The sequence below is a fragment of the Drosophila santomea genome, chromosome 3L (assembly GCF_016746245.2).
Source record: "Drosophila santomea strain STO CAGO 1482 chromosome 3L, Prin_Dsan_1.1, whole genome shotgun sequence".
NCBI lineage: Eukaryota > Metazoa > Arthropoda > Insecta > Diptera > Drosophilidae > Drosophila > Drosophila santomea.
Genome location: NC_053018.2, coordinates 12,740,621 through 12,757,762, shown reverse-complemented (window position 1 = coordinate 12,757,762; position 17,142 = coordinate 12,740,621). Strand labels below are relative to the sequence as shown.

General features: G+C 46.9%; 8 protein-coding genes across 8 annotated transcripts; 5 read left to right on the top strand and 3 right to left on the bottom strand.

Moving 5' to 3' along the window:
• Positions 1-202: 202 nt before the first annotated feature.
• Positions 203-2,064, top strand: LOC120448969 (kelch domain-containing protein 4). The gene is made up of 4 exons (XM_039631230.2): positions 203-404; positions 466-771; positions 831-1,251; positions 1,311-2,064. Exons 1-4 carry the CDS (start codon positions 291-293, stop codon positions 1,991-1,993), a joined length of 1,524 nt encoding a protein of 507 aa, XP_039487164.1. The 5' UTR covers positions 203-290; the 3' UTR covers positions 1,994-2,064.
• LOC120448970 (phosphomannomutase) lies at positions 1,994-2,961 on the bottom strand. The gene has a single exon (XM_039631231.2). The coding sequence runs from the start codon at positions 2,849-2,851 to the stop codon at positions 2,087-2,089; it is 765 nt and encodes a 254-aa protein (XP_039487165.1). The 5' UTR covers positions 2,852-2,961; the 3' UTR covers positions 1,994-2,086.
• A 186-nt stretch (positions 2,962-3,147) lies between these two features.
• LOC120448971 lies at positions 3,148-3,591 on the bottom strand. The gene is made up of 2 exons (XM_039631232.2): positions 3,507-3,591; positions 3,148-3,447 (listed from the first exon to the last, which is right to left on the bottom strand). The coding sequence occupies exon 2, from the start codon at positions 3,441-3,443 to the stop codon at positions 3,267-3,269; it is 177 nt and encodes a 58-aa protein (XP_039487166.1). The 5' UTR covers positions 3,444-3,447; positions 3,507-3,591; the 3' UTR covers positions 3,148-3,266.
• Positions 3,592-3,905: 314 nt separating this feature from the next.
• Positions 3,906-7,199, top strand: LOC120448985 (melanotransferrin). The gene is made up of 7 exons (XM_039631251.1): positions 3,906-4,066; positions 4,146-4,573; positions 4,636-4,769; positions 4,835-4,995; positions 5,055-5,506; positions 5,571-5,735; positions 5,802-7,199. The coding sequence occupies exons 1-7, from the start codon at positions 4,006-4,008 to the stop codon at positions 6,858-6,860; spliced, it is 2,460 nt and encodes an 819-aa protein (XP_039487185.1). The 5' UTR covers positions 3,906-4,005; the 3' UTR covers positions 6,861-7,199.
• A 324-nt stretch (positions 7,200-7,523) lies between these two features.
• LOC120449149 (phosphoacetylglucosamine mutase) lies at positions 7,524-10,443 on the top strand. The gene is made up of 3 exons (XM_039631484.2): positions 7,524-7,763; positions 8,451-9,894; positions 9,955-10,443. The coding sequence occupies exons 1-3, from the start codon at positions 7,663-7,665 to the stop codon at positions 10,051-10,053; spliced, it is 1,644 nt and encodes a 547-aa protein (XP_039487418.1). The 5' UTR covers positions 7,524-7,662; the 3' UTR covers positions 10,054-10,443.
• Positions 10,444-10,948: 505 nt separating this feature from the next.
• LOC120449349 (eukaryotic translation initiation factor 2 subunit 2) lies at positions 10,949-12,535 on the top strand. Its single transcript, XM_039631760.1, has 3 exons — positions 10,949-11,108; positions 11,316-11,715; positions 11,943-12,535. The coding sequence occupies exons 1-3, from the start codon at positions 11,094-11,096 to the stop codon at positions 12,464-12,466; spliced, it is 939 nt and encodes a 312-aa protein (XP_039487694.1). The 5' UTR covers positions 10,949-11,093; the 3' UTR covers positions 12,467-12,535.
• LOC120449351 lies at positions 12,468-13,440 on the bottom strand. The gene is made up of 2 exons (XM_039631761.1): positions 13,336-13,440; positions 12,468-13,200 (listed from the first exon to the last, which is right to left on the bottom strand). The coding sequence occupies exon 2, from the start codon at positions 13,175-13,177 to the stop codon at positions 12,533-12,535; it is 645 nt and encodes a 214-aa protein (XP_039487695.1). The 5' UTR covers positions 13,178-13,200; positions 13,336-13,440; the 3' UTR covers positions 12,468-12,532.
• Positions 13,441-13,699: 259 nt separating this feature from the next.
• On the top strand, positions 13,700-16,607 carry LOC120449402 (histone acetyltransferase KAT2A). The gene is made up of 3 exons (XM_039631848.2): positions 13,700-15,080; positions 15,133-15,785; positions 15,847-16,607. The coding sequence occupies exons 1-3, from the start codon at positions 13,825-13,827 to the stop codon at positions 16,374-16,376; spliced, it is 2,439 nt and encodes an 812-aa protein (XP_039487782.1). The 5' UTR covers positions 13,700-13,824; the 3' UTR covers positions 16,377-16,607.
• Positions 16,608-17,142: the final 535 nt, after the last annotated feature.

The window sequence follows — 17,142 nt, the reverse complement described above, 5'->3', positions numbered from 1 at the left end:
TTTGATTTGAAATTAAAGCTTGTATGCGTTTTATTGCATTTATGAAAAATCGTATTATTTATTTTAATGGTTATTATATCTTATAAATATATGAAACCTAACATTTGAATTTGTGTTGCGCGCGCAGTTTTGAAAAAACCCGTTAGGACATTTCTCACCATTCCGTGATAAGTACTCATAATATGGTAAACTTGAAAATAGCTCTTCCTCTTCTTCTATTTATAAACGATACACGTGCGGCAAAAAAAGTTTGTTGATTTAAATTTCTGAGCCGAAATAAAGCAATTAACATGGGCAAGAAGGACAAAAACAAGAAGAAAGGCAAAGGAGCCGAGAAAACCGCCATGAAAACGGACAAAAAGCAGGCGGCACGGCAAAAGAAAATGCTGGAAAAACTCGGAGAAGTACAAATCAAATCAATGAGCCATCATATATTGTTTACTAATAAGATAAAACTCTTTGTAGGCAAATATAGCTGATATCATTCAATTACTGGAGGCCAAGGAGGGCAAGATTGAGACCATCAGCGAATCCGTTTGCCCGGCGCCAACTCCCCGTTCCAATTTCACCTTGGTTTCCCATCCGGAAAAGGAGGAACTCATCATGTTTGGCGGAGAACTTTACACTGGCACAAAAACCACAGTGTATAACGATTTGTTCTTCTACAACACCAAAAGCGGCGAGTGGAGGCAGCTGAAGTCGCCATCGGGACCCACGCCCAGAAGTGGACACCAAATGGTGGCTGTGGCCAGCAATGGAGGTGAACTCTGGGTAAGTTATCAATAAAACACCTTTCTGTATGAAAAGTTATTACCATATACACTCTGCAGATGTTTGGAGGCGAGCATGCTAGTCCCTCACAGCTGCAGTTCCACCACTACAAGGATCTCTGGAAGTTCTCACTGAAATCCCGCAAATGGGAGAGGATAACTGCTCCGAATGGACCGAGTCCTAGGAGTGGCCATCGAATGACCGTCTCCAAGAAGCGCCTGTTCATCTTTGGTGGCTTCCATGACAACAACCAGTCGTACCATTACTTCAACGATGTTCACATCTTCTCCTTGGAGTCCTATCAGTGGCTTAAAGCTGACATAGGAGGTGCGATTGTGCCAGCTCCTCGTTCTGGCTGTTGTATTGCGGCTTCTCCGGAGGGAAAGATCTATGTTTGGGGAGGTTACTCGAGGGCCTCCATGAAGAAGGAGGCGGATAGAGGAGTTACGCACACGGATATGTTTGTCCTGAGTCAAGACAGTAAGATTCTAAATATTTGATTCATTAGCCTTATATTAACATCGCTTGTTTCCCATCAGAAAACGCTGGCGATGCGGATAACAAGTACAAGTGGGCACCCGTGAAACCCGGCGGTTATAAGCCCAAACCACGAAGCAGCGTTGGCTGCACTGTGGCTGCGAATGGCAAGGCCTATACCTTTGGTGGCGTCATGGACGTCGATGAGGACGACGAAGATGTTCGCGGTCAGTTCGGCGATGATCTCCTGGCCTTCGATTTGACCGCCCAAACATGGAGATTGCAGGAGATCCAAGCTAAGAGCAGCACCGCCGAGAAGAAGGAATCGGATGAGAGCAAAGATGTGGAGATGTCCGCTGTTGATAAGCCAGTGACCACCACCACAGATGGCATTTTCACGGTCACGGTTGGTGGTCCCAGTACCAGCACGCCATATGTGTCCAACATACCCAGTCTGTTCGCCAAACCCAAGCCCACCAATGTGCCATCGCCGCGAATGAATCCCGGAATGTGCGTTTGCAAGGGAACACTGTATATTTTTGGCGGGATCTTCGAAGAGGACGCCAAGCAGTTGACCTACAACGACTTCTACTCCCTGGACTTGCACAAACTGGAGTGGAAGGTGATAATCCCCAACAGCTTGAAGGCCCACGAATGGGAGGATAGCGACAGCAGCAGCTCGGACGAGGAATGCAGTAGCGGCGAGGAGGATAGCTCCAACAGTTCGGACATGGACACGGATTAATAATTTCAAATGACTATATATTACATTTTGGTTAACAATTGTACACATGTATAAAAATGGAATATTTTTAACAGCTGAGTATGCTCGGAATTCTCACAGCTCCAGAATCTCAGTGAGAATGCGTTGCGTATCCTTGGGAGTATATACCCTATGGCTGATGGTTCGGGGATCGCTATAAATCTCATAATCATTGCCGCCCGGCTCCGTCTTATCGCCGAAAAAGTGGATTTCCTTGAACTTGTAGTGGGCTTCGATGTGTCGCAGGCAGTAGGTCTTATCCCAACCGTGGGGGAAGACATCAAAGCTGATCTGGCCACCAATGGAGTACGTGAGATCCACATCGGCAAACTCCTGCTTCAGGTCCTTGATCATCTTCTCCCGCACCTTGTGCTCAATGTCATATTGGGCGAACATGTTTCGCTCCTCCCGAGTGCACTGCCTTCCAATGGGACACACGTTCATCATGCCGTTCCGGAACTCGATGAAGGTGCCCCTCTTGATGGGCACATCCAGGTCGGACAGATAGCGCAGCACAAAGTTAATGAAGCGCTTCAGGGTGTTCTCCCCCAGATGCGAGATGATATTCTGCTTTCCCACCTCCTTTCCGCCCTCAATCTGCACCAGCCCGTTCTCCGGGAATATGAAGTCGAACTCGTTGAGTATCTTCCTGCCGTTCAGCTGCTCGAACATCTTCTCCAGATCCGATCCTCCGACGATTCCGATGGTCGCCCTGGGTTTCACCTGCGAGTAGAAAAACTCCTCAAACTCCGGCGTCACCATGGATCTGGGCATCGTTAGGGTGCCGTCCACGTCGAAGAGCAGCAGGATTTCATCACGCTTCAATGTTGCGGTGCTCATTTTGCATATGTCTTATGATGAAGCCCACAGGTATTTATTATCCAGATATTTATGTCCACGTATGATTCGAGATAAAGAACCTTGTAAGCGGCAACGAATTGGTGAGAAATCCCCTAAAGCTTTCAATGCACCGGCACGGAACCAGTTCCGGAACCAAACTGCACTCAGAATTCATATTTTAAATTCCACTTAATTACATTAAACATCTTTGTTGTTTAAAACAACAATAATGCAAGCATTTAAGCGAAGTCATTTGACATTTCCAGGATGCAATATAATTCATACAGTTCATGCTATCAGAGGTCAAGTAGCTTGTATTTAAATAGGAATATTTACATTGCAGTTTATTATCAAGTGAATAGAATACACTTATTAGGGCTCTTAAGTGTGCTGAGGTGTAACATAATAGGGGGTTCTACTGCCTTTTTATGTGCTGCAGTTCATCTCGCTTAATCTTGCTGTATTCCTGCAGGGATTTGTATTTATCAGTGTTCAGCATGGGGTCCACAATCACGGGGTATAGGGTCAGGCCCACTGCGCCAATGATGCAGGACACGAAGCCGACGAATCTCCATCCTCGCAGAACTGCCATTTAGCTGATTAAATTGAATGTTTTAACTTATTGCTCGGTTTGTTATTATAAAACACAAAACACCTGGTTGTTCGTGAGATGCTAGAAAACGCCAAAAGAATGGTCACACCACAGTGGTGTGCTTGCCGTAAAATACAGTTAATACTATTAAAGATGCACGTATAATAAGTTTATTATGAGGAAAGGAGACTAAAAGCGGAAATGTAAAGGTATAGTTATTAATCAAGAATATACTAATTGGATAAGCTTCGGAAATAATTGGAGCTATAATTGGATAACAGCTGCAATGTGTCTGAAACGTCTTGTCTAAACTTAATTTTAAAATGTAAAAAAATAAAAATCCTATTTGAATAGTCATTTGTTCATATGTTTCCTTGATCAAATCACATTTAGCCAATCTCCACTGTACGTACATGCTGGTATTTTTTCAAGCTATTCGGTTGTTAATTTTCCTCTAATTCTGGTCACACTGGCTTTCTTAAGCTGGGCTTGGGTGTGGTGTATTGCTTGAGTAATTGTTGTGTAGATTGATCTTTTTAGTTAATATACTTATATTCCGAATATGGCTAGGAGCCTCGTTTTTGTGGCTCTAGTCGGCGCTTTATGTTTTACACTCGCCAACGGTAAGTTGCGGCAGGAATGCGAGAAACGCCGATTTCTAGGGCGTTGGTTGAGCGATGAATGTAAACCACGATTTTGCAGCACAACATCACTATGATGAGCACAAGACCACACGGATGGTGTGGTGCACCAAGAGCCAGGCGGAGCAGTACAAATGCCAGAGCCTCACGGTGGCCATCGAGCGTGATCGCGCCCTATTCGACGAGGTGTTCCTTAATCTCACCTGCTTAATGGCCTACAGTGCTGATGAGTGCATCCACCACATCGATCGCGAGAAGGCGCACATCACCACGCTGGATGCGGGAGACGTGTTCACTGCTGGACGGTACAACTCCCTGATACCCATCATGCAGGAGAAGCTGGAGGGCGGCTTTGCGGACTATCAATCAGTGGCCGTCATCAAGAAGGGATCTCTACCTGACTTAAACAGTCTGCGCGACCTGCGTAACAAAAGGGTCTGCTTCCCCTGGGTGGGCAGCCTGGCCGGTTGGATTGTGCCCATTCACACGGTGAGAATTGTGATTTAAGTGTTTTCTTCAATAACTAACCAAACAACAATCTAATATTGCAGCTCCAAAGGGAGGGAGGCATGGAAGTGGTGGACTGTAACAATCAGGTGAAGACGGCCGCCAGCTATTTCAATAGTTCGTGTGCTGTATACTCGCTATCCGACAAATACAATCCCATTGGCGACAACTCTGATAAGTAATACCAAAAGAAAGCTACTTGTACACACTACACCACTAACAATAAATCAACTTACAAACCAGACTTTGTACGCTGTGCACTGGAAAGATTCCCGGAGGACGTTGCTCGTCTGCAGATCCCTACTTTGGCTACGAAGGAGCCTTCAAATGTCTGCTGGAAAAGGGAGATGTGGCCTTCTTGCGCCATTCGACAGTTAATGAAATGCTACAAACCACCGAATTCAGTGAGTCACCAGAGTCAGTCTTCTCAGAAACCCATTACTGAAATAAACTGCATTTTTAGAGAGCATATCACCCGACACCTTTGAGCTGCTCTGTCGTGATGGTCGTCGTGTCCCCATCAACGATTATCGCCAGTGTAATTGGGGCCAAGTTCCCGCCGATGCCGTTGTCACATCTTCAGCTCGCAGCTTCAGCGATCGGAAGCAGTATCAGCTGTTCCTGAAGCGCATCGCCGAGCTGTACTCCGATGGCATCCGTGATGATCAGAGCCGGCAGGGAGGACAAGGGTTCAACAGCCGCAACAACTACAATGACCAGAACGGCTACGGGCAGTTTGACAATAACGATCCCTACAGACAGCAGAATCAATACGACCAGTATCGCAGCGAACGTTTGGACAGCAGTTTTTCGGAGGATAGAAACCAGCAGGATGTTACCAACACTTCCATTCTCTATGAGAAGTTCCGCATCTTCGAGTCGAAACGATATGGCAAGCCAAATTTGCTCTTCCAGGTATGGGGATTATATATTTCGTGATCTGAAGTACATATTTAATTATTATTTTTTGTGATTACAGGATTCAAGCCGTGCTCTAACAGTCATTCCTGAAGATGATCAGTCGTTTACCAAGTACCTAGGCCCTGCCATTAACTTCATCTACGGCATCCGTGAGTGTCCAGTTCCGGCGATGACGCTCTGCGTGACTTCGGAAAATGAGCTCGAGAAATGCATTAAGATGAGGGTAAGCTGAAACCTGAATATGCTGTCCTCAAGATCACATAATTTAACTTCTATAAAATCCTCTTAGACTGCCCTGAAAGCTCATCTGCTGAAACCGGAACTCATTTGCAAGAAAATGCACTCTCACATCAACTGCATGCAGTTCATCGAAGCGGGCAAGGCCGACATCTCTGTATTCGATGCTGGAGATGTCTACACTGGCGGCCTGAACTACGAACTGATACCCTTCATGTCGGAGGTGTACAATCTGGGCGAGCCGGAGTACTATGTGGTGGCCGTGGCCAAGGAGGATGATCCCGATACGGAACTAACTTACCTGAAGGGCAAGAACACTTGCCACACGGGCATTAATACCGCCGCTGGTTGGACATATCCGATGGCGCATTTCATCTCAAACGGATGGATCCGACCCTACGGATGCGATTCGGTCCGAGCTGCCGCCGAGTACTTCACCAAGTCGTGTGTGCCGGGTGCCATTAGCAATGAGTACAACACAGGCGTGCCCTACGACAGCATGTGCGATCTGTGTCACGGTACCAGCTACCGATACTGTCGTCGCGATGCCTCGGAGGATTACTATGGACACACGGGTGCTTTTCGTTGCCTCGTTGAGGGCGGCGGTCACGTCGCGTTCATGAAGCACACCACGGTGATGGAGAGCACTGGCGGAAAGCGCAAGGAATGGTGGGCTAGGAATGCCCTAAACGATGACTTCGAGCTCCTCTGTACGGACGGCACTCGCGCCGAGATCCAGGAGTACAAGCGCTGCAATCTGGGCAAGGTTAAAGCCAATGCCGTGGTGACTCGCGGCGGTGCCGCCTACAATGAGACCCAGATGAATGCCTACATCAACCTGCTCACCTATGCACAACAGCTGTACGGTCGAAAGGAAGTGGACGCCTTCAGTTTCAGCATGTTCTCCTCGCCGATCGGACACTACGATCTGATCTTCCAGGACGCCACGCGGCAGTTGCAAGTCATTCCGCCAAATAAGCGTACATACGATGCCTACTTGGGCAGCGATTTCATGCGAGCTCGCCGCATTACCGACTGCTACGCTGGTGCCTCCCAGTTGGCGTTATCCGTGGGTCTGCTCCTCGTGGGCTCCCTGGTTGCAATGCTATAAATCATTAGAATCACTTAGATTTCAGAATTGTACAAGCATCTCTAGCACAAAGAGAAACATATCAACCTTTTTACATTCCAAATATGATTAAGTTTTAGCACGAGATCCCTTCCGTCCGAAAATGAAACTCAAACTAGATTTTCTCTAGCCGAAAAATAACTAAGAAAAGGCTATTATTTAATTTATGAAGTGCCTGTGCCTTATTATAGTGTTTGTTTGTGTACGTACCAACTAAGTCCGTCCAAAAAATGTACCTTTGTACGAGATGTAAGCCGAATACTTTACAACCGCTTATATAAGTATACAAATAAATTAACGAGAAAAAAGTTATTGGACCTATTTGGATTTTGTTTTGTTTTGTGCAGAAATATTGGCATTTGTTATATACATAAATTATTAAGGTACATCCTTTCAAAGAATCCTATTATCTTGACCGCCATTATAGCCGCCAAACTCAAATTGGTTATCTACGCAGACATTACTTTAAAACAAGCTGGTTTTTAAATATTGGCTGTGTATATGGCGTTTAACGATAGGAGATTTTGTTCAAACACCCTGAAATGTTTATTAGGCCAGCAAAACTTTTGAAATTAAACAATTTAACATAATTGCAAGGTTTGGCACAGTGTGACCGTACGGCAGCAGGAGCAATGCGCTTAGTAGGGTGTAACGGTGCCGCGAACTAACGGTCACACCCGCCAGCTCACATCTGTGGAATTGGTAAATTTCGAAAATCCGGAAAAACCGGACGGAACCTTTCACCTTGCTCTGGACCAGTGGCACCACCCTCGAGTTTTGCAAGATGTCCATTAATCTGCGCACTGTCTACGCGTTCGCCCGCGAGATGTATCCAAAGACTTCCAAGGAGACCATCCAATACGGAACAGCTGGCTTTCGCGGCAAGTGAGTTGCCTCCCTTAACGATCTCTGCGCTAATAAGCTTATAATCATTATGCTAACACACCCACACGCTGCACACGTTGGCGCATTTGATTAGCACACCGGGATTGTTTGATTTCTGATAGATGGGCGATTGCATAGATGGATGGGCTGTGTTGCGGGAATTGGGCGTTTATTTTTAGATATTCTTCACCTTTTATCAATGGACATGCCCTTCTTTCGCCGCCATGCATGTATGTGCGAGCATAGGTGTGCGTGCATGTGCATGGGCGCATACATACTGACGCACAGTCGGGGTCAGCAAACTAGTGCCACAAGTGGAAGATGCAACGAGCTGGCTTTTTTCAGATCTTACTTGCAACGTACAAGTGTAAGAGTTTTCTGTGTTTTCTGGAAAAGAATCAACCAAGTTTGATTGTAAAGTCTGAGGTTTCTGTGCCCTATTTACCAACCACTTTACACCACAGATAACAAAGTTTGCATGACACACCTACTGATAAAAGCAATTGCAACTAAAATGAGCAGTATTGTGTTTTTATAGGTTTATCAATCCAGCGAAGATAAAATAGATAGTTAAGATAACAAACACATAAATAAACAACATTAGGTACAACAAATTCCGCAATATGCCGCCCGATATATACATTTGCATCTATATAAACCAGATGTACTAACTCCTCTCTTTTTCAGGGCTGAGTTCCTGGACAGCGTGATGTTCCGCATGGGCGTTCTGGCCACCCTGCGCTCCCGGTATCGCGGAGGCTCCGTCATCGGCGTGATGATCACGGCATCGCACAATCCGGAGCCGGACAACGGAGTGAAGCTGGTCGATCCCAAGGGTGAGATGTTGGAGGCCAGTTGGGAGGCGATAGCCACCGATCTGGTCAACGTCAGCGACCAGGAACTGGAGCAACATGTGGCCAAGATCATAAAGGACAACAACATCGATGTGACGACCAGTTCGCAGGTGTTTGTGGGCATGGACAACAGATACCACAGCCCAAGGCTGCTGAAGGCGGTGGCCGATGGCGTGATTGCACTGAAGGGCAACGTCAAGGAGTACGGCATTGTGACCACACCCATGCTGCACTATTTCGTAGTGGCGGCCAATACCAAGGAGGCCTATGGCAAGCCCACCGAGGAGGGTTACTACGAGAAGCTGATCAAGGCCTTCGAACTGCTGCGCAACGGACGCCTGGAGAACGGCAACTATCGCAACAGCATCATTTACGATGGTGCCAACGGCGTTGGCGCCCGCAAAATGCTGCAGTTCATCAAGCGCATGAAGGGCTCCCTGAACGTGACGGTCATTAACCAGGGCATTGGTGTCGGCAAGATCAACGAGGATTGCGGCGCCGACTACGTGAAGGTGCAGCAAAGGCCGCCAAAATCCATGCCCGAGGTGGAGCCCTTCACGAGATGCGTCAGCGTGGATGGAGATGCCGATCGGGTGGTGTACTTCTTCAGCGACGACAAGGGCGAGTTCCATCTGCTCGATGGCGATCGCATAGCCACCTTGGTCGCTGGCTACCTCATGGAACTGGTCACGCAATCCGAGATCAACTTGAGGTTGGGTTTGGTGCAAACCGCCTATGCCAATGGAGCATCCACGGACTACATAGTGGACAAACTGAAGTTCCCCGTCTCGTGCGTGCCCACGGGCGTGAAGCATCTGCACCACAAGGCCTTGGAGTACGATATTGGTGTTTACTTCGAGGCGAATGGCCATGGAACGATTGTGTTCAGTGACAATGCCAAGGCGACGATTGCCCAAGCCGCTGAAACGAAGGAAAGTGCCAAGACTTTGTTGCTCCTAATCGATCTGATCAACGAGACCGTGGGAGATGCCATATCCGATATGCTGCTGGTGGAGACTATCCTGAACCACAAGGGCTGGGACGTTCAGGACTGGATCTCGTCGTATAACGACCTGCCCAACCGACAGCTGAAGGTGAAGGTGCAGGATCGCAATGTCATCGAGACCACAAATGCGGAGCGGGAGTGCGTGAAGCCCGAGGGTCTGCAGACAGAGATCAACAAGGTGGTGGCCAACTACAAGCGGGGTCGCTCCTTCGTCCGCCCCTCTGGAACCGAGGATGTGGTGCGTGTGTACGCCGAAGCTGCCACCAAAGAGGTAATCCCTGAAAGTTTGCTTTTAAAAATAGAACAACACTGACGATTGCTTTTACCACAGGATACCGATGATCTTGCCTACGAAGTGGGTCTGCTGGTGCAGAAGCTGGCCGGAGGTGTTGGTCCGGAACTGACGAAGCCCAATAGTGCCCACCTCTAAACCGAAATAACGAACCAACCTCAAGGAAATCCACAATTGACACAGGTCCTAAATGGAGCAATAAATCTCTTTACTATAAGGTGCTCAATAACTTAAAAGTTTTAACTCTCAAACGCATTTATACTGCAGCTGTTCACTGTCTTGTGTGTTCTAAAGATGAAATGTTTTGCCACTATTTATAAAGTTCTATTATTTATACGTTGTGGGAGCTATTGTTTTATGTACTTTGCTAATCAGAAATGAAGAGCTTTATGGAAATGCACTCGCTACGTTAATTTTTTGTTGAGCTACTAGCAGTAACTATTAAAATTATTAAAGAATCGATAATAGAGATTAATGACCCTAATCAATTTTGTATTGCTATTTTCTATAAAATATTTTTTAAACAAACTTTTTAAGCTTTTTATTTTATGGGAAATAAGAATTCATTTTCATTTGATTTGGAATTTATTATGTTGTACATACAGTTAAAGAATAGGGAAGGACATATTTTTGCATAAAAGCTAAGCTTAGCTTTGCAAATTAGTATAAAATTAAATAATTCATTTTCTGATTTTTCTCTTTCAACTTAACATTTAAAAAATGTTGCTACAGGTTGTTTTAACATAAATGTTAACTTTAACTGACTGTATTGAAATACGCCACCTGGCGGTTGGTGGCGGAGCCATGCAGAGAGTACATTGATAAGAAATACTGTTAACTCTTACAATGTAAACAAATATTTTATTAACTAAAGTTTATGTTTATAAGTCGGGTTAAATTATTGAAAGTTAACCTTCCTGACATGTCGTAGGTTGATCAGACAAATAATTTAATAAGCAATTATTTATGTGAAAGTTTAATTTTTTAATATTGTATATTCGGTTTATTAGCAAATAGTATTAAAAGTATATTCTGTCATGCCGGATGGTTTACTTGTCTTTAACTCAGCCGGTCACACTATCTGATTGCCGTGCTGTCACTTTGGCTGATGCAATTGCAGTATTTTAGCTAAAACAAAATTAATTTCCAGTCACTAGAATTCTAAAAGCCCAAACACAATGGACGCGGAAGACGTAAGTTCCAAAAACACCGGGTTGTGCGTTTCAAATGCGGAAAACTTGGCAAGAAAATTCGCATATGTCCGTACATGTGCGCCCTTGTTTGTGTGTGCGTGTGTGTATGCGTATTTACATGTTTGTGTATGAGAACTGGGCGAACAATGAGGTTATGTTTGCTTGATCCGGATTTAAACCATTCCGAAATTCCAATGTTTTCCCCAGGGGTTTGATCCGACTTTGTTGAAAAAGAAGAAGAAGAAGAAGACCACCTTCGACCTGGACGCGGCATTGGGCCTGGAGGATGACACCAAGAAGGAGGATCCCCAGGATGAGGCATCGGCGGAAGGAGGTGCCGCCGCCGAGGAGGATAATCTAGATCTGGAGAGTTTCGGCAAGAAGAAGAAAAAGAAGAAGAAGCCCTTCAACATGGACGACGTGGAGGCGGCGATCCCCAGCTTCGGCGGCGATGATGTGGCCGCCACCGAGGAGCCCGAGGAGGAGGAGATCAACCTGGACATGGACTTCTCGATGGCCAAAAAGAAGAAGAAGAGCAAGAAGAAGGAACTGGACGAGCTGTTCGCGGACAAAGCGGACGACGATAGGAGCGAAGACAAAGAAAATGGTACGTTGACGACCAGCATAGGTTTCACTAGTCTAGCAGCTAAGGAATTCATTATTTTCGTCAGAAGCTATGGGCTATAGAATCATTCGCATCTAGAGTAACACAATCCCCAGCTGCTCTTAATCGAATTCTTAAAGCTTGAATATTCCGCCTTCAGCATTCTTGTTTAACTAGATTAGTATAAGCCTTTTATTGAACGTTTCCCTAACGACTTCTTTCTTTTCTAGTGGAGGACAATAGCTCGACCTGGTTTGGCTCCGACCGCGATTACACATACGACGAGTTGCTGAAGCGGGTCTTCGAAATCATTCTCGACAAGAATCCGGACATGGCCGCCGGTCGCAAGCCAAAGTTCGTGATGCGACCGCCGCAGGTGCTGCGCGTGGGAACCAAGAAGACCTCCTTTGCCAACTTCATGGACATTGCGAAAACGCTGCATCGTCTGCCCAAGCATCTGCTCGACTTCCTGCTGGCCGAGTTGGGTACCAGTGGCTCCATGGACGGCAACCAGCAGTTGATCATCAAGGGCCGTTTCCAGCCCAAACAGATCGAGAATGTGCTGCGTCGCTACATCAAGGAGTACGTCACCTGTCACACCTGCCGCTCCCCGGAGACGATATTGCAGAAGGACACGCGTCTCTTCTTCCTGCAGTGCGAATCTTGTGGCTCCCGCTGCTCGGTGGCCAGCATCAAGTCTGGTTTCCAGGCTGTCACCGGCAAACGTGCCGCCATTCGAGCAAAAACAACCTAACTTCTCCTTATTTAAACTTTTTTGAATTTTTATTACCAGTAAAATTTCAATACAAAAAACCCAATACTATTTCTCTGTCGTACTCTGTGTCCTTTTGTACCTTCGGTGCCAGTCGGTCAGGTAGTCCACGAAGCCAATTTCCATATCCCGAGATCTGCCGCTGTCTATGCAGAACGAAAAGGCGTCCAGACCCATCTTTCCCCGGAACTTATTCGGTCGACCACGCAGGAACAGGCTGTGGCCCCTCGAGATTCGCGTTGGATCTATGTACTCCATGGACGCTTGCAGCAACCGCATCAAGCTGACGGCAATGCTCTTGTAGGTTTCGGTGGAGGCCAGCGAACTGGCTTCATTGTACAGGCTGGTGACGATCCGTCCGTTGAATGGCCTCTTGCTAATGCTGGCCTCCAGGGAGCCGGTGCCATCGTCGATCATGTACTTCATGAAGGACTCGTTGTGGGTGCCATTGCCAGCCACAAAGGCGTACACGATGCAGGTGCAGAAGTGAATCGGATGCACGTCGTCTGTGATGAATACATTTTCATTTTCCGCATCCTGGGTTACTCGCTGGATCTGGGATATGGTCAGCGGGACGTTTTCGTGGACCTCCGGACCGCACTTTCCGGCTGTCTTTTCTCTTATTTGCTTCTTGCGTATCACGAAGTTATCCAGCTGGCTTTCAATGTCCTCGAAACTCTGATTGCAATCCATTCTATTTGCTTAGTCTGCAATTTCTGGATTGCAGTGCATTTTGCATTAGCGCCAAACGAGAACAGTTGTTTGCATGGGCATAGGAACAAGATATTTGATGTTAAAAGGGGGTCACACATTTGGCAGTCGCATTTCGCTACGCCTATGAAAATACATACGTTTCTTATCGTTATCGCGCCCATGGGTGTGGCATGTTTTTTTATATTGTTATAAATATCATTAAATCAGTATCAATTTATATATAAATATTTCATACGTTTTTTAAAAATCGTATTAGAAGTAAAAACTATGGTCACACTAATCTGCAGTTCCGCAAATAATTTTGTATTAAAAAAAAACTATGACCCCTTTTTTAATCTAAAGGTTTTCTGACTACGCCCATGTATATTTTTACTTGTTAAAATTAAAGTCCAAAAAATAAGGAAATAAAAAGAAAATAGACTATATACACAAACGTGATATCGGTAATAAAATATATATATCAACCATTATTTCACCATAAAGAGAAATGCATTTGCACAAAACGCCAGGTTGGCATCCCCGTATCGCGCATAGCAAGTGGGCAGTTGAATCGCTTGTGAAATTTACGAAAAAGTACACTTTGTGCAAAACTAACAGCGGAAATCGCAGTAACGGCCGATCTTGGAATGTCTGGTGGTCCATCCATAACGCTGAAAAGCCAACCAATCGATGGTAACAACACGGGCAACGCTGCGGCGCAACAGCAGCAGCAGGGAGCGAATGGCGCAGCATCCGCTGGTGCATCTGGCGCTGGCACCGCCCAGAATCCAGGACACGGTGGAGCTGCGGGCGGCGCAGGCAGTGTGCCGGCGGAGGGAACGCGTCAGAACAGCCTGCAGCGAATCCAGCAGCGAAAGCTGAAGGTCTTCAATCTGCCCGTGCCACAGAAATTGGCCAAACTGTCGATGTATTCCGCCTGCCAGTCGGAAGGATGCCGCTGCACCGGCTGGAAAACACCGCAGGAAAATCGCCACCGCGACGTCGAGTCCTCCTACTGTCCGGAGTTCAACGAGGAGTGCCGCAACGCCAGCTGTCGCCATTCCCTGAAATCGCACATAGCCCATCTGGACAATATATCCAGTTCCAGCATGGACGAGTTACTTGGCGCCATCATAGATATGGAGAACCTGTTCATGTCCATGCAGCGCGTCGAGGACGAGGACACCAAGAAGGTGTACCTGTATCTCTTCCGCTTACTGCGCCAGTGCGTCCTTACCCGCCAGCAGGCGGTCATCCGTGGTCCGCTTGGAGATCCGCCATTCGAGGCGCCCTGCATCACCAAGGCTGTGCTGTCGCTGGTCTTCTACAAGTATCATCACCTCAACACGCCTGAACTCCAGACCATGACCGAGGTGGCCAAGACGTTCCTGAACTTTCTGAACCACTACAACTTTGAATCGCCGTCGACCAGAAGGGGAGATCTCACCCACGAGGATGCCTCTAACTACAAAATCAACTACACTCGGTGGTTGGTCTTCTGCCACGTGCCCGCCTTTTGTAACTCCCTGCGCCAATTTGAAACGTCGCTAGTCTTTGGACGAACGCTCCTGCGCACCGTTTTCCAGTGCATGTCGCAGCAGCTGAAGAAGAAGTGCATCTCCGAGCGGGATCGCTTTCCCGAGGACAAGCGTTCGATCATCACGCAGATGCCGAAATTTCTGGAAACCCTTCGCGCCGAATTGCTCAAGGATGATTCGCCCATCTGGGATCCCAACTACCGCCCGCCAAATTCCTTTGTCATCCAGCAGCGAAAGCGTCATCAGGAGGTGGCAACTGTACCCATCGGTCCTAGTGTAGCCAGCATTGGAGGCACAAAGAGGGCCAGTGTGGGTGAACCGCTGCAAAAGAGAATCAAAAAGGAGCCCACAGAGCGACCAAGCAGGTTGGTAAACTTTGTTCTTTTTAAAATACTTTTTCTAATCGCTCTGCCGCAGTGAGAATTTGGATGACCTGCCCACGGATGTGGTGATGCACGCCATGAAATCGGTGTCAGAGTCAAAGACCACCAACAAGGCGGAGATACTCTTCCCTGTAAATGTTTCGCGCGATGAGAACGTGAAGGCGGAGGAGCAGAAGCGAGCCATTGAGTTCCATGTGGTGGGCAATTCGCTGACCAAACCGGTGGACAAGCAGACGGTTTTGTGGCTACTGGGCCTGCAGCTCGTATTTGCTTATCAGCTACCCGAGATGCCACGCGAGTACATTAGCCAGCTGGTCTTCGACACCAAGCACAAAACCCTGGCGCTCATTAAGGAAAACCAGCCCATCGGCGGCATCTGCTTCCGCCCGTTCCCGTCGCAGGGTTTCACCGAGATCGTTTTCTGTGCGGTCACCATGTCGGAACAAGTTAAGGGCTATGGAACGCACTTGATGAACCACTTGAAGGACTACAGCATACAGAGAGGCATCAAACATCTGCTAACATTCGCCGATTGCGATGCCATCGGGTATTTCAAGAAGCAGGGTTTCTCCAAGGACATCAAGTTGGCGCGACCAGTTTATGCCGGCTATATCAAGGAGTACGACAGTGCCACTCTGATGCACTGCGAGCTACACCCGAGCATTGTGAACACGCAGTTCATAGCTGGTTAGTCAAAGAACCCATAAGGAGTCGTGGTCAAATTTTACACTTGATTTCTTCCTTTCAGTGATTCGCAATCAGAGCGAGATTCTGAAGGAGCTCATCGCACAACGCCACAACGAGGTGCAGAAAGTAAGACCCGGCTTGACTTGCTTCAAGGAGGGTCTGCCCTCCATTCCCGTGGAATCGATTCCTGGTCTGCGAGAGATCGGCTGGAAGCCACAAATGCGCCCGGCACGCTCATCGCGACCCCTCGAGGAATCCTCCGATCCGGAGAAGCTGGCCACGTCCTTTGCATCCGTGCTGCAGTCCGTGCGCCAACACACCACCGCCTGGCCCTTCCTGCGTCCGGTGACGGCGGCCGAGGTTCCGGACTACTACGATCATATCAAGTATCCCATGGACCTGAAGACCATGGGAGAACGCCTGAAGAAGGGATACTACCAAACGCGCCGCCTGTTCATGGCGGACATGGCCCGCATCTTCTCCAACTGTCGGTTCTACAACTCGCCCGACACTGAGTATTATCGGTGTGCCAACTCCCTGGAGCGCTATTTCCAGACCAAAATGCGCGAGCTGGGACTGTGGGACAAATGATGCAGCGATTCTGAGGACTGAGGAGCCCTGTCCCTGTATAAAGCCGAATATTTAATCTAACGAACAGAGAATATTACTTCTATTTATTTCTAGAATTCTCTGCAGCAAAAGACAAGCGCGGATAGTTATTTGTCAAAATTGAGACTTAGGTTAAGCTTAGTGTCCGTCTTGTTCTCTTAGACAGACGCGCGATTTCTTTGGGAAGAATAAATCAGATCTATCGCCTACTAATTTGCCATCATGTGGTAGGGAAACTCATTAACGAACCCTTCAGCACCCAGAAGACAAAACCAAAGCTGGTTAAATGATGTGTAACCACTACGTTTCGTCTTAACTGTTTATTTCACTTTTGATTTCCTACATTCATTGTTTTGCATGCTTTTAAAGTTAGGATTTCACTTTGCTTTCGTTTGGTTTAGTAAACATTTGCTTAATGATTTCAGTTATAAAATTATACCGTATTTAATCTTAGGGCCGGGCGTTAAATCGAATCTCTAGGTCATTGTACAAAGGCGGTCCATGCACACATAAATCCGAGGCTCCCAATCACAGTTTCCTGGTTAGCTGCGTCGGAGATGTGGCTAAGGATATATCGCGAATATATACGCCGATGGTACAATGAAAATGTTAACCGTAGTTGCTTACTGCTTGAATTCAATTATCCTTTATTACATGGTATTAGGTTTTAATTTCAATACGTGGTAGTCTTTACAATTTAGCCATTACTTGCGAAACGTGCTTTTTAGTGTTCAACTCGATAATTGCG

Bases quoted from the DNA above. Each gene is read 5' to 3' on its own strand.
- LOC120448969 (XM_039631230.2), top strand. From the start codon at position 291: ATGGGCAAGAAGGACAAAAACAAGAAGAAAGGCAAAGGAGCCGAGAAA. The intron at 405-465 runs GTACAAATCAAA...AACTCTTTGTAG, and splicing joins TGCTGGAAAAACTCGGAGAA to GCAAATATAGCTGATATCAT. The intron at 1,252-1,310 runs GTAAGATTCTAA...GTTTCCCATCAG, and splicing joins GTTTGTCCTGAGTCAAGACA to AAAACGCTGGCGATGCGGAT.
- LOC120448970 (XM_039631231.2), bottom strand. From the start codon at position 2,851: ATGAGCACCGCAACATTGAAGCGTGATGAAATCCTGCTGCTCTTCGAC.
- LOC120448971 (XM_039631232.2), bottom strand. From the start codon at position 3,443: ATGGCAGTTCTGCGAGGATGGAGATTCGTCGGCTTCGTGTCCTGCATC.
- LOC120448985 (XM_039631251.1), top strand. From the start codon at position 4,006: ATGGCTAGGAGCCTCGTTTTTGTGGCTCTAGTCGGCGCTTTATGTTTT. The intron at 5,507-5,570 runs GTATGGGGATTA...TTGTGATTACAG, and splicing joins AGCCAAATTTGCTCTTCCAG to GATTCAAGCCGTGCTCTAAC. The intron at 5,736-5,801 runs GTAAGCTGAAAC...AAATCCTCTTAG, and splicing joins AGAAATGCATTAAGATGAGG to ACTGCCCTGAAAGCTCATCT.
- LOC120449149 (XM_039631484.2), top strand. From the start codon at position 7,663: ATGTCCATTAATCTGCGCACTGTCTACGCGTTCGCCCGCGAGATGTAT. The intron at 7,764-8,450 runs GTGAGTTGCCTC...TCTCTTTTTCAG, and splicing joins ACAGCTGGCTTTCGCGGCAA to GGCTGAGTTCCTGGACAGCG. The intron at 9,895-9,954 runs GTAATCCCTGAA...CTTTTACCACAG, and splicing joins CCGAAGCTGCCACCAAAGAG to GATACCGATGATCTTGCCTA.
- LOC120449349 (XM_039631760.1), top strand. The intron at 11,716-11,942 runs GTACGTTGACGA...TTTCTTTTCTAG, and splicing joins GAGCGAAGACAAAGAAAATG to TGGAGGACAATAGCTCGACC.
- LOC120449351 (XM_039631761.1), bottom strand. From the start codon at position 13,177: ATGGATTGCAATCAGAGTTTCGAGGACATTGAAAGCCAGCTGGATAAC.
- LOC120449402 (XM_039631848.2), top strand. From the start codon at position 13,825: ATGTCTGGTGGTCCATCCATAACGCTGAAAAGCCAACCAATCGATGGT. The intron at 15,081-15,132 runs GTTGGTAAACTT...GCTCTGCCGCAG, and splicing joins CCCACAGAGCGACCAAGCAG to TGAGAATTTGGATGACCTGC. The intron at 15,786-15,846 runs GTTAGTCAAAGA...TCTTCCTTTCAG, and splicing joins GAACACGCAGTTCATAGCTG to TGATTCGCAATCAGAGCGAG.